Source organism: Ochotona curzoniae, unplaced genomic scaffold (genome assembly GCF_017591425.1).
Source record: "Ochotona curzoniae isolate NIBS_2020 unplaced genomic scaffold, NIBS_Ocur_1.0 contig_908, whole genome shotgun sequence".
Classification (NCBI taxonomy): Eukaryota; Metazoa; Chordata; class Mammalia; order Lagomorpha; family Ochotonidae; genus Ochotona; species Ochotona curzoniae.
The window spans coordinates 8,198,713-8,220,345 of NW_024466607.1; the positions used below are offsets into that span (position 1 = coordinate 8,198,713).

Sequence of the window (21,633 nt, forward strand, 5' to 3'; positions counted from 1 at the left end):
GCTACGACCTGTTGCTGGGCTGATGGTGCCCTCCCTGTTTTTGCTGCACATTGGCACACGGGTATCAACGCACACATGAGCGCATCATGGCCTGCCATTCACCTTCAAGTCCAGTGTCTTCGTGTCAGCAAGGATTCGTCCAGACCCAGATGGCCTACGCATTTACATAAAGAATGCCCACCCCACTCACGGCCGCGATCTCCCCCATCCGATCCCGACACATTATGTTCCCTCTTGCCTGCTACTCTTCACTCAGCTCTTTGCAAATCCATGTGCCCATTCATGAAGACAAACCTGAGTCCACTAATCTAAGACGAATTAGACAAAAACAAGAATCTCTATATTTAAAAAAAAAAAGATCGGGCAATTTCTCACTTGGATTAGCAATCCATGCCACAGCGAATGCAAAGTGAAAGAAGGTGGGAGGTTCTTGGGAGTCTGGTGACTCCGATGCGAAGTTCTTCACCGTGGCTAAACAGAAGTGTTTTCTGGCTCCGAGAGAGATGTCAAGTTTCCACAAATTTACCCCGGAAACTGGGGGAAACTGAATGTCAATACTTTATATAAGTTACAAAATTTTAAAATACCTATTTGTATTTGATGCATTTAGAAACAGCATGCCTAAAACATAAATAGTAAATTCAGATTAAAAAATCATTACCCTCGTTGAAAGTAGACACCCCCTGTCTTTAGAAACAGTGGAATTTTCTGAATTTGTCCCTTTTTGCCCCAAACCTCCGCAAAGGCCTAGTCCAGGCTCTAAAGCTATTAGGCTCCTATGGGATTTTTTGGTCCTAGTTTTTAAATAAGGAATCAACAACAACAAAAAAAACAAGCTTCCAAAACGTAGTCACATAAATTCATCTATAAGCCTCTCCAGGCCGCTGGGTGAATGAGTGTGTGCGTGCCCTTACGCTGCAGGGAAGGCGCGCCTCGCCGAAGCTGGCGTTTACAGCTGGCCGGGCAGAGCCGCAAGAGGCAGGAGCCTTTATTATCAGTAGTAAAAGCAGTGGTAATAAAGTAACGATGTTTATTAAACGCTTATCATGTACCAGATATATTTCCCTAATCCTTAAAACGTTCCTTCTGAGTCTGCAGACCAGGAAGTGGAGGCCCCAAAAGGTTAAATAATCTACCCAAGTTAATACAGCCAGCAAAAGCTGGGGCTCTGAGCCGGCGTCAGTGCCTCCAAACCCCAAACCTTCTCAGTGGCGTTGGGTTTGCCTTTACGCCGTTCCGTGGCTTTCTCTTTTTCTTCAATTACCTCAGGAAAAGTTAAGTTCCTTACAACCCTTATTTTTGGGTTCGTTTTCATTTGGCACGGGCTGGTATGCATCAGCTCCCACATACACATGTGAAAGTCTGCACTTGCCTCAGACCCGTCTCTCCAGTAGACACTACACGCCGTTTGCTTCCTGCTACTCCGTCCACATTTCTCCTCTGGCTCACGGTCTCCTGCTCAAGTCAGGTTTTCCCACCAAGACCTTCTTCTCAGCTGCAGCCAAAGTGATGCAGATTGGCACTTGTCCTCTGACTTCTCCAACTGTGCTGACCTAGCAGCTCCCCAACCAGACTATCAGCAATTTACAACCAGAGATGAAAATCCTATATTGCATATAAATATCAGACACCATCCATCTACCCTGTTCTTCCAACAAAAGGTAGGGAAAGTAAATTTCCGACAAATGATTTATTTTTATGTAAACGGTATTACCAAGATTAAAAAATTAAATCACATTTCATTATGATGATAATAGGCAATGCCAACTGCTTTACAGGAGCTACTCGCTGAGCTATTCTATACACACACAGTTGGATCTCATGGAGTTTCACAAAATATTTGAAGATTATTCTCCCATTTTGAAGATGAGAAAACTGAGTTTCAAGGCAGTGTATCCTCAAAAACCAGCTACAGGGGTGGAGCTCAACTTAGGCCAGCACGCCAAGCTCTCACTCTTCCCATGACTCCCTACAGCAAAGTAACAGAGCGTGTCAGGGAGCAGACCGGGCGAGATGCTGGCTCAACCTTGGGCGTACCTGCCCACAAAGCAGGCGGCTCACAGCTGAACTTGCACACTCCCCCTGAATCACAGGCCGGACTGGCTCCTCCCAGGGCCCGAGCACCCTGAGGCAGAGAGCACATCTTTGCCCTTAGGTTTCCCAAAGCCAGCACTGTTGGGCTGGAACAAGGCATGTACCTGGGACACAGAAGTGTATCAGCCACTCCTAGAGAACTTCCTCGGTAACTGCCAGGCCCCTGTGGCCTGGAAACCCAGGCGAGTTTTACCCAGAGGTCAGCCCACATTGTCCCATCATGCCCTTGCAAACCCGTTCCCTCCTCTATTACTCGCCACATCACCCCATCCTGGCTGCAGGACAGTAGGACCTGAGGCACTCTCAGAGAGCTGGCCAGAGTCCTCACCAGCCCAAAGCAGTCACAGGGCAAGCTTCTGGCACCTCCCTTTGAAAGCAACAGGAAATGCTGAAGTGAAGACGGAATATAACGGAAGAACAAACTCCTGGCATCAGATGATCTCCGGAGCAAAGGCTCAATCCCAGGACCTGGACCGGGACTGACTTGGAGAAAGGAGGAGTTGCACTGCAGTCGGGCCAGAGGAGGGGGAGAGAGAAGAGGAGGAAGGAGGTCAGGAGGGGGAGGAGGACGACGAGAAAAAGAAGAGAAAGAAAGCATGCGGATGATGACATTAGGCGGAGAGAGGCCAGCTTTGTCCTGCATCTGTTGAATAACCCAGTAAAACAATGAACCTATTTTTTCCCTCCTCTTCTTTGCCCTAAAAAAATTCAAGAATTTCATTTCCTTCTTTGAAACATAGTTCTTACAGAATTTCAATGCTTCCCTGCTGTCGGCAATGCCAAGAGAGGAGGCCAACGGAGTACCTTGAGAACCTCGGATGCAGACGCATTCCAGGGCCAACACCTGCAGCACAGCAGCGCACGGGGCCTCTGCTCTGCACGGGGCGTCTGCCACACAGCCGGAGGGGCTGCGCTGCCGTCCACTCTAACAACAAACGGGGAGGTGGGCACTGATCCAGGGTCAGGGTCTCTCTCTCCCCCACCTTGGTTACACAGGTGAAGAAGCTGAAGTTCAGAAAGGCAAAACGCCCACAGTCACCTAGTGAGTAGCAAGACAGCCAAACCTCTTTCTCAGCTCCCCGCCTCCAGCGCTGCGGCAAAGTCTGAACCTCCTCTGCTAGTTCCCAGAGGCAGCTGTTAATTAGGCACGACAAGCAAAGTACCAAAGCTTACCGAGTGTTTGCAAACATAAAAACATTTTACTGGTTCCACAACACAAATAGAAAACTGCAAAAGCTGAGATTATGCAACGCTGAATTAAATGCTTACTAAAATGAGAGAGAATGCCACCTCACTCCCTGGCAAACAACTCTGCTATAAGCACCATAAACCGTGACGTGTGGGGGAGGGCACAGCATTCTTCCCAGCCTGTGGGGCGGGGACTGAAGCCCACCCAGACCTTACGTCCATCTGGTTTCAACAGCCCTTGTCACCAAAGGGCACTCCTCCAGGTCACGGCCATCAGAAAGGCAGGCAGGCCCTAAAGCACAGAGTACGAGGGCTCAGGAGCAGAGCGCAGCACAAGTGCTTACCGGCGATGGCGGAAATAGCTCTCGGCCTCATCCCAGCACCCGGCCCCGGGGAGCACTGTGCACTCGGTTTCCTCCATGCACTGCTGAGAGACTGCACAGAAGGCTTGAACCGTGAGGCAAGCCATCCGCGAGGCAAGTCTGGCCCCGTGCGGCCTCCATGATGACACTCGTGTGCCCCCCACCCTGCTCTCTTCATAGGGAGTCACCATTCCTGGTGGCGTTTCCTCCACGTCCAACACTTGCCCAGTGTTGGTAAATATTGATCATTACTTCCAAATGCAAAAGCAAGGCAGCAGCCTGTGTTTTGACATGCAGATCATAATTCAAACTGGAAGTTGACACTAATCATTTGATGTTCACTTGAAAAGACCAGATAGGCTATGTGGGAACATTTCAGTAGAGGGACTGATAAGGAGAAGGGAAATAAAAATTATTGGTATTTACTCAGCCTGCAATGCTTGTGGAAGGAAACTCCTTTAAAAGGGGAGCACTTCAGAATGGTTATTCAATCTGAATTTTACAGATAGCATGGGAAACGCTTTCTCGCAGAAGGCACTCTATCTCTGCCATCACATCTCGCCAAGGCGCTGCGTGCGTCACTCATTGCAGGAATTCTCACTCAATTTTGCTCCATTATGGGCCGACGGTGACCCAGAGAATACAAGGCATTCAAGAACCTGACTGGAAAAGACTAGCAGCGAGCATCTGTCCCCTTCCTGCTTGCCAGCCCTGCCTTAGCGAGGGAAGATGGAAAACAACCTGGCGCCCACTCACAGAGACAACTTTTCATGCTGCTCACAAATCAAGCCCCTTTGGAAATGCAGGGATCCAGTATTTTTGGGAAATTATGTTCTTGGAAAAACATGGGGTGAGCTTCTTTTGAAAGCCTGCAGCTCCAAAATCGTTCTTTCCTCTCCAGCCCCTTCTAATAAAAGCCAGGCTACGAGCTCCCGGAGGAGCAAACCAGAGGGCCACCCAAGTCTCTCCCCACGCTGCGCTGTCAAACTCAAATGCCATATTAAATGCCACTAATCAAGTCGCAGACCAGTGTGTCACACACACTGATCCACTCCACTGCTCAGGTGGCATCTAACCTAAGGACATACTCCCTTTGGCAGACTGATGCTGCGATTACAAAAGATTAGAAGACATGTGACTTCATAGGGGGCTCGGCCTCGGGATGGCTCTCCTGGATGATGGCTATCAGGGAGACCCAGGCAGCAGGCTGGCCCCGCCCATCTAGATGGCACCACGCTGCGTGGTGACGCTCAAAAGGACCAAGGAGTGGACATGCTCAATGAATCAAAGAAACGAGCAATCTGGAAAGAACTGATTTGTCTCCAATCACGACTCAGTGTCTTGTGACTCCAGCCTCACATCCAACAACAACTTATTACCTCACATGCTTATCATCCATCAGTGGCCAAAGGGACCACCAACCAAAGGGACCACCACCCCCTGTAATAACCTGTACCTGAGGTGAGCAGCTGGGCCCCTTCCCACACATCCCCAACCTCAGCCTCTCTAGCAGGTCCTCAACCTGCTGGACCTTGCTATTATTTTGTGGTAAATTCTCTGGGTGCTGATAGGCAGGAGGTTGGCAGGGGGTGAGATCCTAAGTCTGGCACAGGCTGGAATCTGGTGTTTGGGACAGGAGCTGCATACCAGCGTGTCTTTTGTCTTTAAAAATCTTTATAGGGCCCGGCGCGGTGGCACAGTGGTTAAGGTCCTCGCCTTGTATGCCCGGGATCCCATATGGGCGCCAGTTCTAATCCTGGCAGCCCCGCTTCCCATCCAGCTCCCTGCCTGTGGCCCGGGAAAGCAGTCGAGGACGGCCCAAAGCTTTGGGACCCTGCACCCCCGCGTGGGAGACCCGGAAGAGGCTCCTGGCTTTGGATCGGCATAGCATCAGCCGTTGCGCTCACTGGGGGAGTGAATCATCGGACAGAAGATCTTCCTCTCTGTCTCTCCTCTCTGTATATCCACCTTTCCAATAAAAATTAAAAAAAAAAAAAACCTTTATAGAAAAATACCACAGAAGAGTTGAAAATAGGCGATCCTTTCTGCAGAAGGAGGTGTGGGCTCAGGCATTCAGCCTGGCAGTCAGAATGTCCACATCAGAGTGCCAGGTTCCATGCCCAGCTCCAGCTCCTGACTCCGGCTTCCTGCTAATGTGCGCCTCAGGAGGCAGCAGTGACTGCTTAAGTACCTGTGCGCCTGCCATCCACACAGGGCGCCTGGCGCATGAATCAGATGACAGAGTGCACTAACTCGCACTCACCCTCTCCCTCGCTCGCTCTCCCTCCTCTATTCCAATCTCTGCTTCTTTGCCTCTCTAAAAGGCAGACCCGACCTTTTCCAAACAGAACACTGTGCCTCTGAGGCACAAAGAGATCACCTTTTCCCTTCTGGGTATTCCCTGCTTTCAGTTAATACCATGAGCTTGCAGAAAAAAAAAAAAAAAAAGCCTGAGTGTAGAAGGGCTGAGGGCTGGAGCCCACATCTTCAAATGCTTTAAAAGTTAAGTCAGATAATCTTTACATTGATGTGAAAGGGGAAAGAACATACCTGACCCCCGCTTCAAACAAAAACCTCTCCATCTGGTTTTTAATTAGAAAGCAGTTGTTTGGCTTCTGCAACACTTTTTAACCTCTGCCACTGTAGGTACAAGCCTGCAAACCATATTTTCATTGATTAAAAAAAATTAAAAATAAACGCTAAAAGAAACAATATTTTTCTTTTTAAGAGAAAAAGATAGCAAGCGGCAATGTTTTCAGAGAGGTCGGGCACTTAAAAGCATACACGGAGAGCCACTGCACCGATGGCTTACAGTTTATTTTGTCTTAAAAAAGTGAGAGGTCATTTTAACTATCCTGACCCGCAGACCTACACGCTAATCATCCCGATCCAAGACTGTAAGCAAACACTGCCCTCTTGTGCACCAAATGGTTCGGGAATGAGCACGGAGCTGGCTTTCCTGACCACCGTGTGGCCGGCTTGCAATGGTGCAGCTGGGTGTCCTGGGACTGTCAGGGGGGGATGACACACATCTGTTAGCAGAGCGCTGGCTGACGTGTCCCCAGATTGCCTTCTGAGAGCGATTCAGAGATAAGAGTTAGGGAAGATTCACTTGAAGAAATCAGACCAAACACAACTGACTCTTATCTTTCCTGGAAAATATTCATTCCTCGAAAAGACATTTTATTGGTTGTCGTGGGAAGTTTTCTTGTTATGGACTTTTAAGAACGATTAATGGTCCCACAATACTGAGAAAGTAGTACCTCTTTTTGTACAGAAACCTTTGCCAGAAAGAGGGTCACTGCATCTGCTCTGGAAGGAAGAAAAGGCGGAAGGCAGAGGACCAAAGCTGGGCTTCCCACAAAGATGCGCCAGCCTGGTGGGGCGTTCTCACCTCTTGAGGGCGCCAGGGGATGGGCAGAACTCCCCTCCAACCTGCAGCCAGAGTCTGTCCTCAGAAGACCACCTTGGCATCTTGGAAAAGCCTTGAATGCCCAGCCCTGGCCACTGCTGGCATTTGGGGAGTGAGCCGGCAGCTGAAAGCTCTCTGATTATCTCTCTTTCCCTCTCTGTCTCTGCCTTTCAAGTAAGCAATTTTTTTCCAGGAGCCCCGCTGCCAGAGCTCAGGTTAGTCAGCTCAGTGGCAACCTTGGTGAGGCCCTCATCTCTGAGGCGAGCTCCAGTCTGCTCCCGAGGCACTCTCACCGCTTCCTTCCTGCTCCAGGCACTACCCAGGGCTGACCCAAGCCAGCCCAGAAGGCACGGATCAAAGGAGCTTGGGCAGAGGTGTGTGTTTCGTGAACCAAGCAGGCAAAGAGCTGAGCAGGAATCATTTCAGCCACTTCCCAGCCCCCTCACCCAACATCTCAGTACCCAGTTGTGGTTTCAATGGATCAGAACGCTTCCTCAGCACCTACAGGGCCCACAAAGTGTAAGCAGCCAGGGGCCCCAATGTCTGATGGCCAAACACAACCACACAATAGGGAGAAGTGTTGACTCCAGGAATACTTGTCAATCCCTATTTCTATCGCAGCAGAAGATGGAGCTGTACCAGCACATGGCCAGTGAAGGCTACTGACAAGATGGCAAGGCCCAGGCCAGGAAGCTCAGCAGGCTCTCTGCTACCCTAGCCCCTCAGTGTACCCTGACTGCAGACTGACAATACCTGTCACTGTGCCAAATCTTAGGATGCTAAGGGTGCTAGGGAAGAAGCAGACATTTAGCCTAGTGGTTAAAACACCCATACACCACATCAGCATTGCTGAGTTAGATAACTGACTTCAGCCCTGGGGACACTGGGGACAGCTCCAGTGCTTGGGCTCCCGCTACTCACAAGGGGAGCCGAGACGGTGTTCCCAGCTGCCGGCTTCAGCCCTGGCGCACCCTCAGTTGCTGCAGGCATCTGGGGAGTGAACCGACAACAGCTCTGTGCGTGTGTGTGTGCACGTGTGGGCCTCTCAAAGAAATGAACTGAAGCTGTAAAAAATGCTGGGGGACATCCCCAGATGCTAGAGTGGTTTGACAGCAAGGAGTCGCCTCTTTCCCTTCCTCCCAAGGCTGCAGATACAGGAGGAAAAGGAAAAGAATTAGCATCTTTTGTCCCACCCATCTCCATACCTAATTGGTGGCCTGCATGGGCACACATCCTTCCCAACTATGTAGATAGCATTAAAAATAAAATAAATACATTTTTAAAAGGTTTATTTTTCTATTGGAAAGGCGGATATACAGAGAGGAAGATCTTCTGTCTGATGGTTCACTCCCCAAGTGGCCGCAACAGCTGGAACTGAGCCAATCCGAAGCCAGGAGCCTCCTCCAGGTCTCCCACACGGGTGCAAGGTCCCAAGGTTTTGGGCCATCCTCGACTCCTTTCCCAGGCCACAAGCAAGGAGCTGGATGGGAAGTGGGGCTGCTGGGATTAGAACCGGTGCCCATATGGGATCCTGGGTGTGTAAGGTGACGACCTTAACCGCTTTGCTATCGCGCCGGGTCCAATAAATACATTTTTTAATGAGAAAAAAAGAAGAAAGAAAAAATGCTAGGGGGAAAAACGAACAGGAACCAAGGAATTAAGCCAGGTATGCTTAACTAGTCCCCACTGTGCCTGACACAGTAGATGACGGAACAGTAAGGAGCTGCCTAGGGAGCTACTGGAAGCCTGACCTCCAACACCACGCTCCTGTGCCACTGACAGGGCCTGTGACCATGACGTCACACGGGCACGGGTGTCGCCGGGCTTCCTCTGAGAAAACCCCAGAGGACTCAGAGGGAGGAAGTGACAAGCTGATGTTGAGAGAACGCTCAACCAGAAGGTCTCGGGGCAGGGCTGGCCCCGAAGCAGCGTCCACTCCCAGCCTCAAGCAGCCCTCCTGTCCTTCCCCAGGAAGTTTCTCATCACACAGGCATGCTCTTACAGCGGGGAGACCCCAAGTTCACCTCTGGCCTCCCAGGTTTCTAAAGACCTCCTGCTCCCAGACCTTGATGTTCAGAGGAACTCTGGACTCCTCGAGATCCAGACGATGACCTCCCCCGACATGCTGTCAATCAGGACACCGGCAGAGCTGGTCTCCCACTGGATGGCTGGGCTGCACAATCCGCCTTTGCGGTTGCGGGGCAGGTTGGGGGTGGGGGGTCCCCTTCGCCCTTTAACTGCACAGACTACTTGCAGAACAGTCCTAGGCTTCAGCCACAGGCTTGCATTATGCTCATTTCCCCATCCCCAAGCTCTGGGGCAAGTTTAAAAGTCCTCGTCCTGTCTCAGAATCAGGTCTGAATTAATACCCTTCCTCCAAAGAACGCCAGTAGCAAAGTGAAAACAGACGCACTAGACAATGCCCTTTGAAAGCCCCAGCAGGGACAACTGTGACAATGCAGCCCCTGGCTCTGAAAGAAACCTTAAGGTTAAAGGTTCACCGAGGCAGAAGAATTACCAAAGTACAAGTTTGTTCAAATTTCCTCCGGCAGATTTAAACAGCCAGGGTCAAGCTGAAGATTGCCGGCAAAAACCTATGAGACAACTCAGCCCCTTTGAACTGCGTGAAGAAAGGAAAATATACGGCCTGGGAGGGATCTATGTTATAGCTTTTAAAAATGTTCTTGAAAGGGTCACCGCTGTTACCTCCGAATCAGCCTGTTGGAGGATGTTTGAACACTGCTACTCTAAAACAACAGGGCCGCCGGGCGCTCAGCGTGTGCGGCGAGTGGCGCTGAGGTCGCCGTGTTCCCGGCATTAGTGTGCTGACCCTCTGTGGGCCATGAAATTAACCATCAGCACGGCAGAAATCTGCTATGAGTTAAACTACTTTGCTGCGCAAAGTGGCCTGAAAATGAAATATGAGGATTGAATTTCCATTGAAAGATTAACTTGTCTAACCTCAAGGCAGGCTTCCTCCACTGTTGAACTCAGAATCTGGCTGGTTGTTTACAGCACCACAGGATGGTGGGTAATTGGTGCAGGCAGTGGGAAATGACCTCTTCATTCACGCACTCGCTCATTCATCGGCGCTGTGTCCTGCCCTGCGCTAGATAAAGCTGAACAGGTTCCCACCCTCCAAGGCGGAATAGATCCTCTACAGGGTCAACAGGAAGTGGCCCCTAGAGACATGAAGAGGATGCTCTCCAGGTCCTCCAAGGATGGCCACCTAATCCAGGCTGGGGAGTGCAGACCGTGCCTCCCCCCAGCAGGTGCAGCCAGAGCAGGCAGGGTGAGACAGCCAGGCCCATTTGTCCAGGGGCCTGCGAGTCATTTAGCAGGCCTGGAGTTCTGAGGCAGAAAGGATGACCACACCCTCAGTGGAGAGCAGAGAGGACTCTGCAACAGGGGAGTAAGGAACTGCACTGGCACCTTAAAGATGTTCTCTACCCAGAGGGCCCTGGGTTCAGGAGTGTGGGTGAAGGGACGTGAGATTCACTGGTCAGAGGCCAAGGGAGTCAGCACAGCGGCTGAAGGACAAGGTTGAGGCCGAAGGGCCCCCATGGGAAAGAAGGGGCTAGGCTCATGCCCAGAGCCATGCCCAGAGTGAAGGCATCGTTTGCTAGGAAGAACAGGAAGTGAGAGGATGGTCTCACAGGTGTCCTGAGATTCTTGCCTCAGGAGTTTCCACGGTCACTGGGCAGGAAGCAATTTTAGAACTCAGGAACCCCAGGCCAGGAATCCACAACAGGAAGCCGGACCCAGCCAAGTCCTTAATCCATTTAGCCCCACACAGTCAAATACAACAGCTAAATACTGGCTACAAGTGCCTATTCAAGTTTAAATTAGTTACAATTAAATCAAATTAAAATTTCAGTGCCCTAGCCAGGATGCCAGAATGCCAGTGCTCAGAGGCACGGGAGCCTGGCTCCTGCCTGGCTCCTGCCCTGGACCTGCAGGACATTCCCATACCTGCAGAACGCTCTGCTGGGCAGGACTTTCCAGGCCCTGCAGAGGCCCTCAGCCACACGCCTCTCCGTCCGCCTCGCCAATGCCAACACTGATGGCAAGTGATGCAGCGTTTCTCCAGGAAAGTCTTTGCACTTCAGAGTCCAAGGCCACCTCCAATCACCACTTGAGAAAACACAGAATGCTCCAAATGCACACGATGCTTGCTGGCCTGGTCAAAAAGGTCCCAAAATTCATCCGCAAAGGACAATAAGCAAAAGCCATTTTTTAAAGTGCCACACTGCAATGTAGCTGGAAAGGCTGAATTCTAAACCTAGGGTCAATGACCGAGGTCAGTGACAAGTCAGTAAGCATATCAGAGTGTCAAACAACCCAACAAATCTTTGGGTAAAGGTTGGAACAACCAGGCCAAGCGAGGCAGGCTCCCAAGGCCAGGCAGGGCGATGCTAGCAAATTCCAAGCACTAATTTTAAAAGAAAAAAGTCAGGTTTATCTGTAGGTAGCACCTGTGCATGCCACCAAATAAATATCCTCAGGAAGTAGGTTAGAGACAAAGGAAATTATTTTAGTCTTCCTGACGGCCCCAAGACAAGAGAGGCATCATCACAACACAAGAGATACGGAAAGAGGGAAAGTCAACTTCTCTCTCAACAGCAAAAGTTGTTTTTTCTCCTGCCAAGAGAGGATCACCCACATTAACTGAGTCTCCCTACCCATCGACAGAGGCCACTTCAAAGCAGCAGGAACCTAATCACACAGAACAAGGAAATAAAAGACCCAATTAACAAAACTAAAACTCCAGTAATCGAGGAGAATAGGAGCAGAAATTTCTTTTTTGACAATTTGATTTACTGTGTACACAAACTGCTCCCCGGCAGCCACAATCTCCCCCAGGCCCGAGAGCCAGCGGCTCCCCGTGCAACAAGAACTGTGTGACCTGCAGGGAGCTGCTCCCTGCCTCCCATGCCCCACCACCTCCTTTTCATGAGTTGCACAGTGCGAAGGAAATGCCTGCCTTCCAGAAGGACCTGGGAGCCCCAGCACTGCCACCCTCCATCCCTGCATGGCAGAACGCTCTGTGGCTCTGCTCGGCACGCCGTCTGCACCTGCCATTTTCCCTCCTGTCTACCCACCCTTGTTGCTCCTCTTCCATCCAGGCCATCACAGCTGCCACTCTCACGGGCCCTCTACCTGGATCCAGAGGGCACTCTCTGAAACCCACCAGCATGCTCTGTACCCGCTTACCCCTGGGAGCTGTGGCCCTGCTAGCCTCTAGTGACTCAGCTGCAGACCCTGCGCTACACCTCTGTGAACTTCGCACTTCAGCCCTGCCTTTGTCTCTGTGTCTTTGTCCACTCTGAATCCCTACCTGGCATGCCTCCCATCTTCTCCACTGGCAAATTCTCAACCAGCCCTTAAACTCCCCACACGCCAGCCCCACAGCCAGAGAAGTCTCCCGGGCTGAACTGTGCCCTCCCCAGACTGGCCTTACCTCCTGTTCACTTCCCACAAGTCCAAGTACCAGCCACACGGATCATCTCCTACAGCCAGGGCCACACTCACACCTCTGGATCTGCAGAGCCTCTTTCCTGGCTCTGTTCTGCCAGGAATCTCCAGGTCACTTCAGGCCCAGTGCCACATCCGTGCCCCCAGGGTCATGCCCCTCCTGTTGGGCCCAGGAAGGCACTTACAGCCTGGGGTCCAATGGATCAAAAACCCTTACCCACCCTCACCCTTAGCTGGCTATCCGCTGGGAGCTCCCAGGAGACAGGCTCAGCTGCATGTCTGCCCTTCCATGGAAAACAAGACTCAGCCCCACTTCCCATCCAGCTCCCTGGTTGTGACCTGGGAAAACAGTCCAGGATGGCCCAAAGTGTTGGTACCCTGCACCCGTGTGGGAGACCTGGAAGAGAGACTCCAGGCTCCTGGCTTCAGATCAGCTCAGCTCTAGCCGCTGCGGCCGCCTGGGGGAGTGAATCAACAGATGGAAGATCTTCCTTTCTGTCTCTCCTTCTCTCTGTATATCTGACCTGCCAATAAAAATTGAATAAATCTAAAAAAGAAATTGAGTCCCTAGAGCTGGTCTGTGTCACAAAAGGTTAAGCTGCCACATGCAACAATGATATTGGAACACCACTTGGAGACCCAGCTGCTCTGCTTGCGAGCCTTTGCCTTCTCGAGTCCTGGGGACTGCGGCCAGAGCGCTGCCCAGGTCCAGGAGAGACAGCCTGGCTGAGGCCCCACTGCACAGCAGAGTGAGAGAGACAGGGATGGATCCTGGGGCTGAATTTACGGGCTGTTTCCTGGGATGCTTGCCCAAATCTTATCCCAACCTGGATGGAGTGATTTTGAAGAATAACCCGAGAGACATGCTGATAGAAAACAAAGGAGATGCTTAGTGAAAAGCTTAAAAGCAATTAATTTTAAATGATTACAGCTTTACCAAAAGCTGTGGCTACGATTTCCTTCTGACTTTGATTATAACCTTCTAGCAAAATATTTGCCTCAAGAAGGCAAAGTCTTTGCATTATTTTCTATTCCTAGCATGACTACAAAAATATTCTTTGATTTAACATTTGATATGTTTTGTTCTCAAGGGCAAGCCCCATGAGAAGAAAAATGTACCCCAACAGAATGAAATATGACTACCTGCTTCCATTTTTCTTTCCTGTTGGTTCCTGCTCAAATATTCTGCATTCATTTAAACTTAAGGCTAGGCCTCTGATGCTTTGCCCCCCTCCACACTGTCACCCAGACCAAAGCAAAGTCACCCGCTGTCCAGCACCAAGAGAAAGTACCAAGGACAAAGCTGAACTTGAGAGTGTGAAAGGCACTCTGGGTGGAAGGAGCAGGTCAGCGTGTGACAAGGGGACCGGCAAGGCAGAGGGACTCGCATTTGAATAGAGCACACGTTGTACTGGGCGAGGCCGACTTCCCATTGGACATGAGAGCCTTTGAAGCCAGAGAAGACAAGAGACTCAGGCCTCCGGCCTCAGCTTCCCTGCAGGAGGCTGTTGCAGAAACACTGGAGGGGCCCAGCACAAGGGGTCCATTTGCTAATCTGTCACCTGCAAGTGCCTGGCATCCCGTATGAGTGCCAGTTGTGGCCTGGCTGCTCTACTTCCCTTCCAGCTCCTTGTTAGTGACCTGAGAAAGCAGGAGAGGATGGCCCAAAGCCTTGGGAACAAACTTGCACCCATATGGGGGATCCAGAAGAAGCTCCTGGATCCTGGCTTAAGTTTGCTTCAGCTCTGGCCACTGCAGCCACCTGGAGAACAAATCAGCAGACGGACAGATCTTTGTCTCTCCTTATCTCTGTAAGTCTTCTTTCCAAATAAAAATAAATCTTAAAAATATTTAGAAAGAAACAGCATTGGAAGGTGGCCTCTCAACGTGGCCCTCCGACTGGACAAGAGCAAGCAACAGCAGTTCTCACCTGGTGGACAAACAGGGTCAGGAACCGAAGTCTGACAATTACTGGGTAAATTAAGGAGAAAGCATTCCTTCCCTGGCCCAACAGTTCCTTTAACCATGCCTCAGTATTTGAGGACAAACATATGGAACTGCCATGATTTAGCATAATATAGTCTTATACTGAATCCCAAAACAAAATTTAGGGGAAGGGAGAATCAAGAGTTTTTTGGTGGTTGTTGTTTGGCTAACAGTAAAATCACACCCAGGTTCCTTGTGGCTGCCAGGCCTACTTGTAGCATGTTGCTTTCTGGGCTAAGTGCAGATGCCTAAAGGGAAACGTCAAAAATTGGGTTGAAAACACAAATTCATTCCCAGCCACGAAGCTCCTGCTTCCTTCATGTGTCCAGAGAGAGCAGCTCGGCCCCAGCGCAGGAGGAAGGACACGCAACGTTAAGGAAACAAAGCCAAGGGCAAGAGTGTGCTGCACACCGGCGCGAACGGCGCAGGAATCTGGAAGACAGACGGCCAAGAGACAAACATCCCCTGCCTACCCTTGAATGCTTTTCCCTCAAGGAGAGCAACCTGTGTGGGACTTACAAGACCCTGCAAGACGCTGCCACTGCCAACAGCACCGGGCAGGGAGAGTGCCACAGAGCCCCGGGCACGCGGGAGGCACCACTTAGATGGTGGATCCCGAGGCCAGAGATCCAGGCGACAAGTCTGGGCAGAGATGCTGCTGTTCATTAACCACCGGCACAAAAGACCAGGAGACAATGCACTGTTAATCCTCGCAGCCACCAGATGACTATAAATCGCCCAGCCGGGATACTCGCATTTTTCAGCTCTCCTCTCCCCTGCCAGGCAGAGATGGAGGATGAGTCCAAGTCCCTCACCCCCACCCAAGTCTTTAAAGCATACATTACTGAATCTTTTTTGAAGTTCTGACCCTGAAAGATTTATGTTTGAAAATGGATTCGAGAAAATACTGCCCTGAACCACTCCTGTGGGCAGCCCAGAGCAGACACGTCCAGTTTTTCATTCATGCCGAGAATACCAGCATCTGGCTGGAGAGTCAGATCAATATAGGTTCAAACCAAGATCTGACACTTATTAACTGGGTTCCCCGACCTGTCCTAGCCACAGTGCTTTCACCCAGAAAACGCAAATGTCACCTTGCACCTGTCAGGCCTGCGGTCGGGGCTACTGCATGGGAAACGACAAACTGGCATAGGAGAACACTGAATAAACACTACCACTGTCACTGTTCAAAACCTCCGCATCCTTCAGGTGGTGCACGGATCAAAGGACATAAACTGTAATCTCTGAGCTAGGAGTGTGTGTGTGTGTGTGTGAGCGTGTGTGTATGTGCAAAGGTAGTTTGGAAGGAGCAGTGGAATTAAAGAGAGCCAGCTTTAAAACATTTGAAACTTCACGAGGCTAGTACACTGGTGTAATAGGATGAGCCTCCACCTGCAAAGCTAGCATCCCATATAGGCACCAGTTCGAACCCAGCTGTTATTTTTCCTGTCCACCTCTCTGCTAATGTGGCTGGGAAAACAGTGAAGAATGGCCCCAGTTCTCGGGCCCCTGCACCTATGTGGGAGACCCAGAAGAAACTCCAGGCTCCTGGCTTCGGACAGATCTAGATCTAAGCATTGTGGCCATTTGGGGAGTGAATCAGAAGATGGAAGATCTCTTGTCTCTCTCTGTAAGTCTGACTTTCAAATTAAATAAATATTTTTAAATGTGTATATATATATACATATATATACAATATATACAAATATACATATATATACATTTAAATGTGTATATATATGACTCCAAATATAGCAAGACATAATTCAATCCCTTCAATTTCCTTTTCTCCTGGGATATCATATTTTACAAGAGGTCTAAATCAATCACCTTAAGCCAAAAGCTCTAACAAGAGGGCCTGGCATGATAGCCTACTGGCTAAATCCTCACCCTGCATACTGGTTTGAGTTCCAGCTGCTCACTTTCCATTCAGCTCCTTGTTTGTGGCCTGGGAAAGCAACCAAGGACGGCTCAAAGCCTTGGGACCCTGCACCCACACAGGAGACCCAGAAGAAGTTCCTGGCTTTTGGCTTCAGATTGGCTCAGCTCTGGCCAGCCATTGCAGCCACTTGTGGAGTGAACCAGAGGATGGAAGATCTTTTTTTCTCTCCTCTGTGTAAATCTGCCTTGCCAACTAAAAAAAAAAAAAAAAAAAAAAGCTCTAACAAATAGCCCAACCTCCCAGGATCCCAGATGCACCTAAGACAAAACCGCACCTGCTGCCAGAGGGCATCCCCACCCAGCAATCTTAACAACTTCTATCTAAGTCTAGCCATGACTGCATCACTTGGTTTAAAAGCCTCCCATGGGGCGATAAGGCACAGTGGGTTAAACCATGACTTGTGACACTGGCATTTCATTTGAGAGCGCTGGCTCGAGTCCTGAGTGTCCTGCTGCTGATCCAGCTTCCAGCTCAGGCACCTAAGGAGACAGTGGAAGATGGTCCAAGTATCTGGGTCCCTGCGACTCCTGGGAGAGAGCAGGATGGAGTTCCTGACTCCTGCTTTCAGTCCACCTAGGACCTGACTGTTGTGGATGGACAGCTCTCGTAAGCAACACTGCAGACGGGCAATCTCTCCTTCAGTGCATCAGTGTGTTATATCCCTCTGCCACCCTGCCTTTCAAACATATTTGATAATAGATAATTGCCCTCCAAGGGACTGCTGGGCCTAAGGGCCACTCTCTAACCTCCAGCCCCACCAACCCTCTACCGTCACCTTGGGCGACCTCCCACGCGCCTCCCTGATTCCCAGGACTGCCTACAGGTTGGTAGTAAGCTCCTGCAAGTCACTCAGAGGCTCCACTCACCGTCAGAGCCTCCCTGGCAGTCCCCTCCCCTAGGAAAACTCTTCTTCCCGTTGTACCTTGTACTCCAGCAGCTCGTGCGCTAGGTGCCCAGAACACCAGAAGGTCCCGTTACAGAGCCTGGGTTCTGCTGAAAGCCCCTGGCGGGGAGGAAAAGCAACTGGCACAAGCAAGAAAAGCTCCCACAAAACAGGTCATAGCTTGCTGTTCACTAACCACAAAACTCATAACCAGCAGAGAACACCTCGGACAAGTGTGAGGTTGGCAGATAAGGCTTCTGCTGTGCTCATACAGAGCCACACTCCATCAGAGGGCAGACAACTGACAAACACAAGGTGTCTGGGTGAGAAGGCACACAGCGGATGTCGGAGGCCTGAGAAACCATGAGGGGTGAGGCTGGGGACATAACTTTAGATAGGGAAGTTGGTGGAGAAAGTGATCTAAACGACAAGGGGTCGGGCACCCCACACAGAGGTGAGGATCCTGCAGGAAGCAGCAGCTCGGCACAGTGAAGGGGTAGAAACAGGGTCAGCATGACTGATGGTCAGCAGGCAGGGGGAGGAGTCACCACTGGGTGTCCCACTGTGGGTCCTGAGAGAAGGGGGCAGGATTCCACTCCACTGAGAAGCCGCCAGAAAGTCCTGAGGCCGAGGGTCGGTGTGGCCTGATGAAGGAGCTCACTCCCACTGTGCACAGCATGAACCGGGGCAGAGCAAGGCAGAGGGCAGGGTCCAGAGCTGAAGGAGGGATCCACACACCAGGATCCTTGCTACATCCCACAGTAGGACAATCCCTCTTCTAGACTTCACAATCTACACCGAAGATCTGCCAGATTTCTTCAGAGCACAAGGATTTGGTGATGCTGGACTAGGATGGTGTTGGTACCCTTTTGCCATGTGAAACTTTCTCTGTAATTATAAGCAGGACCTGGAGAGCAGGGAAAGGACCCTGTCCTTGGAGTTGGATAGACCCCGGACTATGCCACTCCCCAACTGCCTCTGTAAGAATAGCAACCACCACATTCAGCAGGGCATGCAGGAAGCAGCAAGCAGGCAAGAAGAGCCAAACCAGGGAGTAGCTATGTGCTGGCCATTATTTGCACGTGGAAGGTCCAGAGCTAGGTTCAAAGGTCACAGCACTAGTGAGGCTTCAAGTGCAGCTCCTCTGTCTGCCTCTGAAAGCATGTCCTTCACCACTCACCTGTGCTCCAGATACTTCAATTCAATAGCAGGGTACCATCCTGAGAAACTTACTCTTAAGTTAAAACACAGAAAGTTGAAAACATGCTCCATGCACCTGCCCATCGGTCATCACAGCTCAGCACACTGTAGAGTGCTGCTTGTCCTCTCCCTGTGACTGTGGCTGCGAGGCTGACTGCCAGCTGCACTCACTTATTGCACACACAGCAGCCAGGAGAGGACTGGGACACAGTGCTAGTGCAGGGGAAGAAAGATTGCAAAGTTGCAAAGTGTGCTTCCAACTGAGTGCATATGGCTTCTTCACCAGTGTAGCAGCCTAAGTCAACTCCTCATCTAACAGACAGCAGCAGTTACTACAGAAAACTAAGAATCTGCTTCACTCTGTTTAACCTAGGGCTTCCACGTCCAATACAGATTGGCTCAGAATATGCTTACAGGTACTAAGTGACCAAACAGAAGCCAGTTACAAGGGAGGAAGGTTGGAGAATCAAATGGTGCCTCCAAACACTGGCGCAATGTCTGAAACACGGATTGAGCAGACTTGGGATCATGTGACCTAGAACAAGCCCACCAACCTCTTTGGACCCCACTTCCCCTCCCATTAACTGGAGGAATGCTCTCAGAATGCTTGGGGCATGGACGAGGGGGAAGGCAGCAGAGCAAAGAGCTTAACAGACTCGCCGTTACCGCTGGGATCCAGCCTGTCCAGTGACCATGGCAGCCTCAAACCATTCACCTGACACCAACTCCCTCAAGACGGGGTGGGGGACCTTTTTCAGCCAAGGCTATTTGGATATTTATAACATCACTTGCAGGCCATATGAAATTACCAATTTAAAAATTAGCCTGCTATAGATTTACTGAACTTCAAGTCCCACCTACAGTTGCTTTGGCAGGAGCAAATCAAATGATCTGATGGGCCTCTCATAGTAGGCAGGTCAGACATTCTTCACCCCTGCCATAAATGGTTGTCAGCACTGAGAATACCACTGTGCAAAAGCACAAGGAAATGCAAACACACACACAGTCAGCAACTGGAGCCTGCGGTGAGTGCACTTCACTCAGCTGTAAACATTTCTGTGCCATTACCTTGCAGTGTTGTTGTATCATGATTCTCTAAAAGAAAAAGCAAGTTTCAGAACCGTGTCCGTAGAGTTCAGTATAATTTGCATGGTTTGGAAAGATAGTCACAAACATACACAGGTTGACCACCACTAATCCGAAAACATAATCCAAAGTACTCCAAAATATGAAACATCTCGTGCACTAACATGACACTGCAAGTGTCAAAGTCCACACCTGACCTCCTATGGCAGATCACAGTCAAAACACAAGCGCACTAAAAATCTAAGATTATCTTCAGGCTGTCTGAATGGGCTACACAGGAAAGAGACAAATACACCGTTTAGACTCGGATCTCATCCCCAACAGACCTCATTAAGCAGATGCAAATATTCCAAGTCCCCCCAAAATCCAAAATCTGCAACGCTTCTGCTCCCAAACATTTCAGAAAAGTGATCCTCAGCAGCCATGGCGGTGTCATTTGGAAAGACTGGAGGGCCAGAACTGAGAAGGGAGTAACTACTAGGACTTCCATTTGACTCCCTAAGTTTTATTTGTTCACAAGTGGCATGCATTCGTCAATTACCTTAAAAATAAATCAAGGGACTGGGGTTGGGGCCTAGTGGGTAAAGCTGCTGCCTGAGACACTGGCATCCCATACGGGTGCTGGTTTGTATCCCGCAGCTGCCTCCGATCCAGCTCCTTGCTGAAGACCTGCAAAAGCTGCATTGGATGGCCCACGAGTTTGGGCTGCCTGCTACCAACGTGAAGGACCTGGAGGAAGCTCCTAAATTTTGACCTGGCTCAGTGGCCACTGTGAACACCTGGGCAGTGAACCAGCAGATGGAAGCGCTCTCTCTCTTTCTCTCTCTCTCCCCTCCCTCTTCTCTCTCTTTAACCGGCCTTCAAATACATAAATTTTTTTTTAATCAAATAAGTGAGACAACATCTTAGGAGGACATTTCAGAGGTACCCACCACAACAAAACACTGCCATGTCCTTCACTTGGGTCTAGGAGTTTTACCCTCCAGAATTAATAAACACGTCCCAAAGGCTTCTGTTGTAGAATGTTCATTACACTGTGGTTAGGAAACACTGCCAACAGCACAAAGCTTCGTTACTGAGAAATTAGAAGTGTTGGCCTGTGTGAGCTTTAAAACAGAGTACTCCCCGGACAACACGGGGTGAGGTGCAAAAACTGGCTTGTATTTTTGTGGGATTTCCTGAAATGACCCTGGGAACAGAGGTTGGCTCTCAGAATGCGAAACGAGGAGAAGCCTTAAAGACTTGTTGCATACCTCCTTTCTGTAGTTTCTGACTTTCAACCACAGGCACATTTAGGGGGCGGGGACGCAAAAGCACCTTGCCACTTAGGCTTGCGCTGAATGCGAAAGAGTCCGCATCCACCGGCTGTGAGTTCGAGTCCCAAAGCCACCCGCCGCTGAGGGGCTGCTGGAGAGGGGTCCCCCACGTGGGAAGCGGGGACACGGAAGCCCGTCCTCCCGCCCCGGCCCGCGCTCACCGCCAATGATGGTCCGGATGAGGGAGGCGTGCCCGGGACAGTCGACCAGCGTGACCTGCAGCAGCGGCTCTCCGGGCTGGAGCTCGGGCCCGTGCGTGGACAGCGCTGGCCGCAGGCGCGGGGGCAGCGGCACCGAGAAGCAAGAGAAGCCCAGGTCGAGCGTGATGCCGCGCTCGCGGCTCTGCGGCTGCTTGTCGAAGGCGGCCGTGGAGGCCGTGGTACTCAGCGCCCTGGCCAGCGCCGTCTTGCCGCTGTCGATGTGGCCCAGCACGCCAACGTTCACGTTCACCCGCGGCCCTGCCATGCCGCCGCCACCGCCGGCTCGGACACCCGCCCGGCCCGCCCCTCACTTCGCACGGGTGCCGCTGCGGTCCGGCCCGTTAAGCGGCCCCCCCGCGCAACCGGCGCGCCAGGCGCACCCGTTCCGGCCCCGAAGCTTCCGCCCTCCGGGAGGAGCCCGCGGGGCCGGTCCGGTGCTTCGAAGACCGGACCGGACTTTTGGGATGTTCTTGCCTTGAGGAGCCTGAT

The 21,633-nt window shown here is 50.9% G+C and overlaps 1 protein-coding gene across 1 annotated transcript in view; it reads right to left on the reverse strand.

The window, feature by feature from the left end:
• Nucleotides 1–21,409, reverse strand: part of EEFSEC (eukaryotic elongation factor, selenocysteine-tRNA specific) — a 205,900-nt gene extending 184,491 nt beyond the window's left edge. Inside the window, exon 1 of the mRNA XM_040995304.1 lies at nt 21,106–21,409. Coding sequence (XP_040851238.1) covers nt 21,106–21,409 — 304 coding nt within the window. The remainder of the gene's footprint in view (nt 1–21,105) is intronic.
• Between the last annotated feature and the right edge of the window lie 224 nt (nt 21,410–21,633).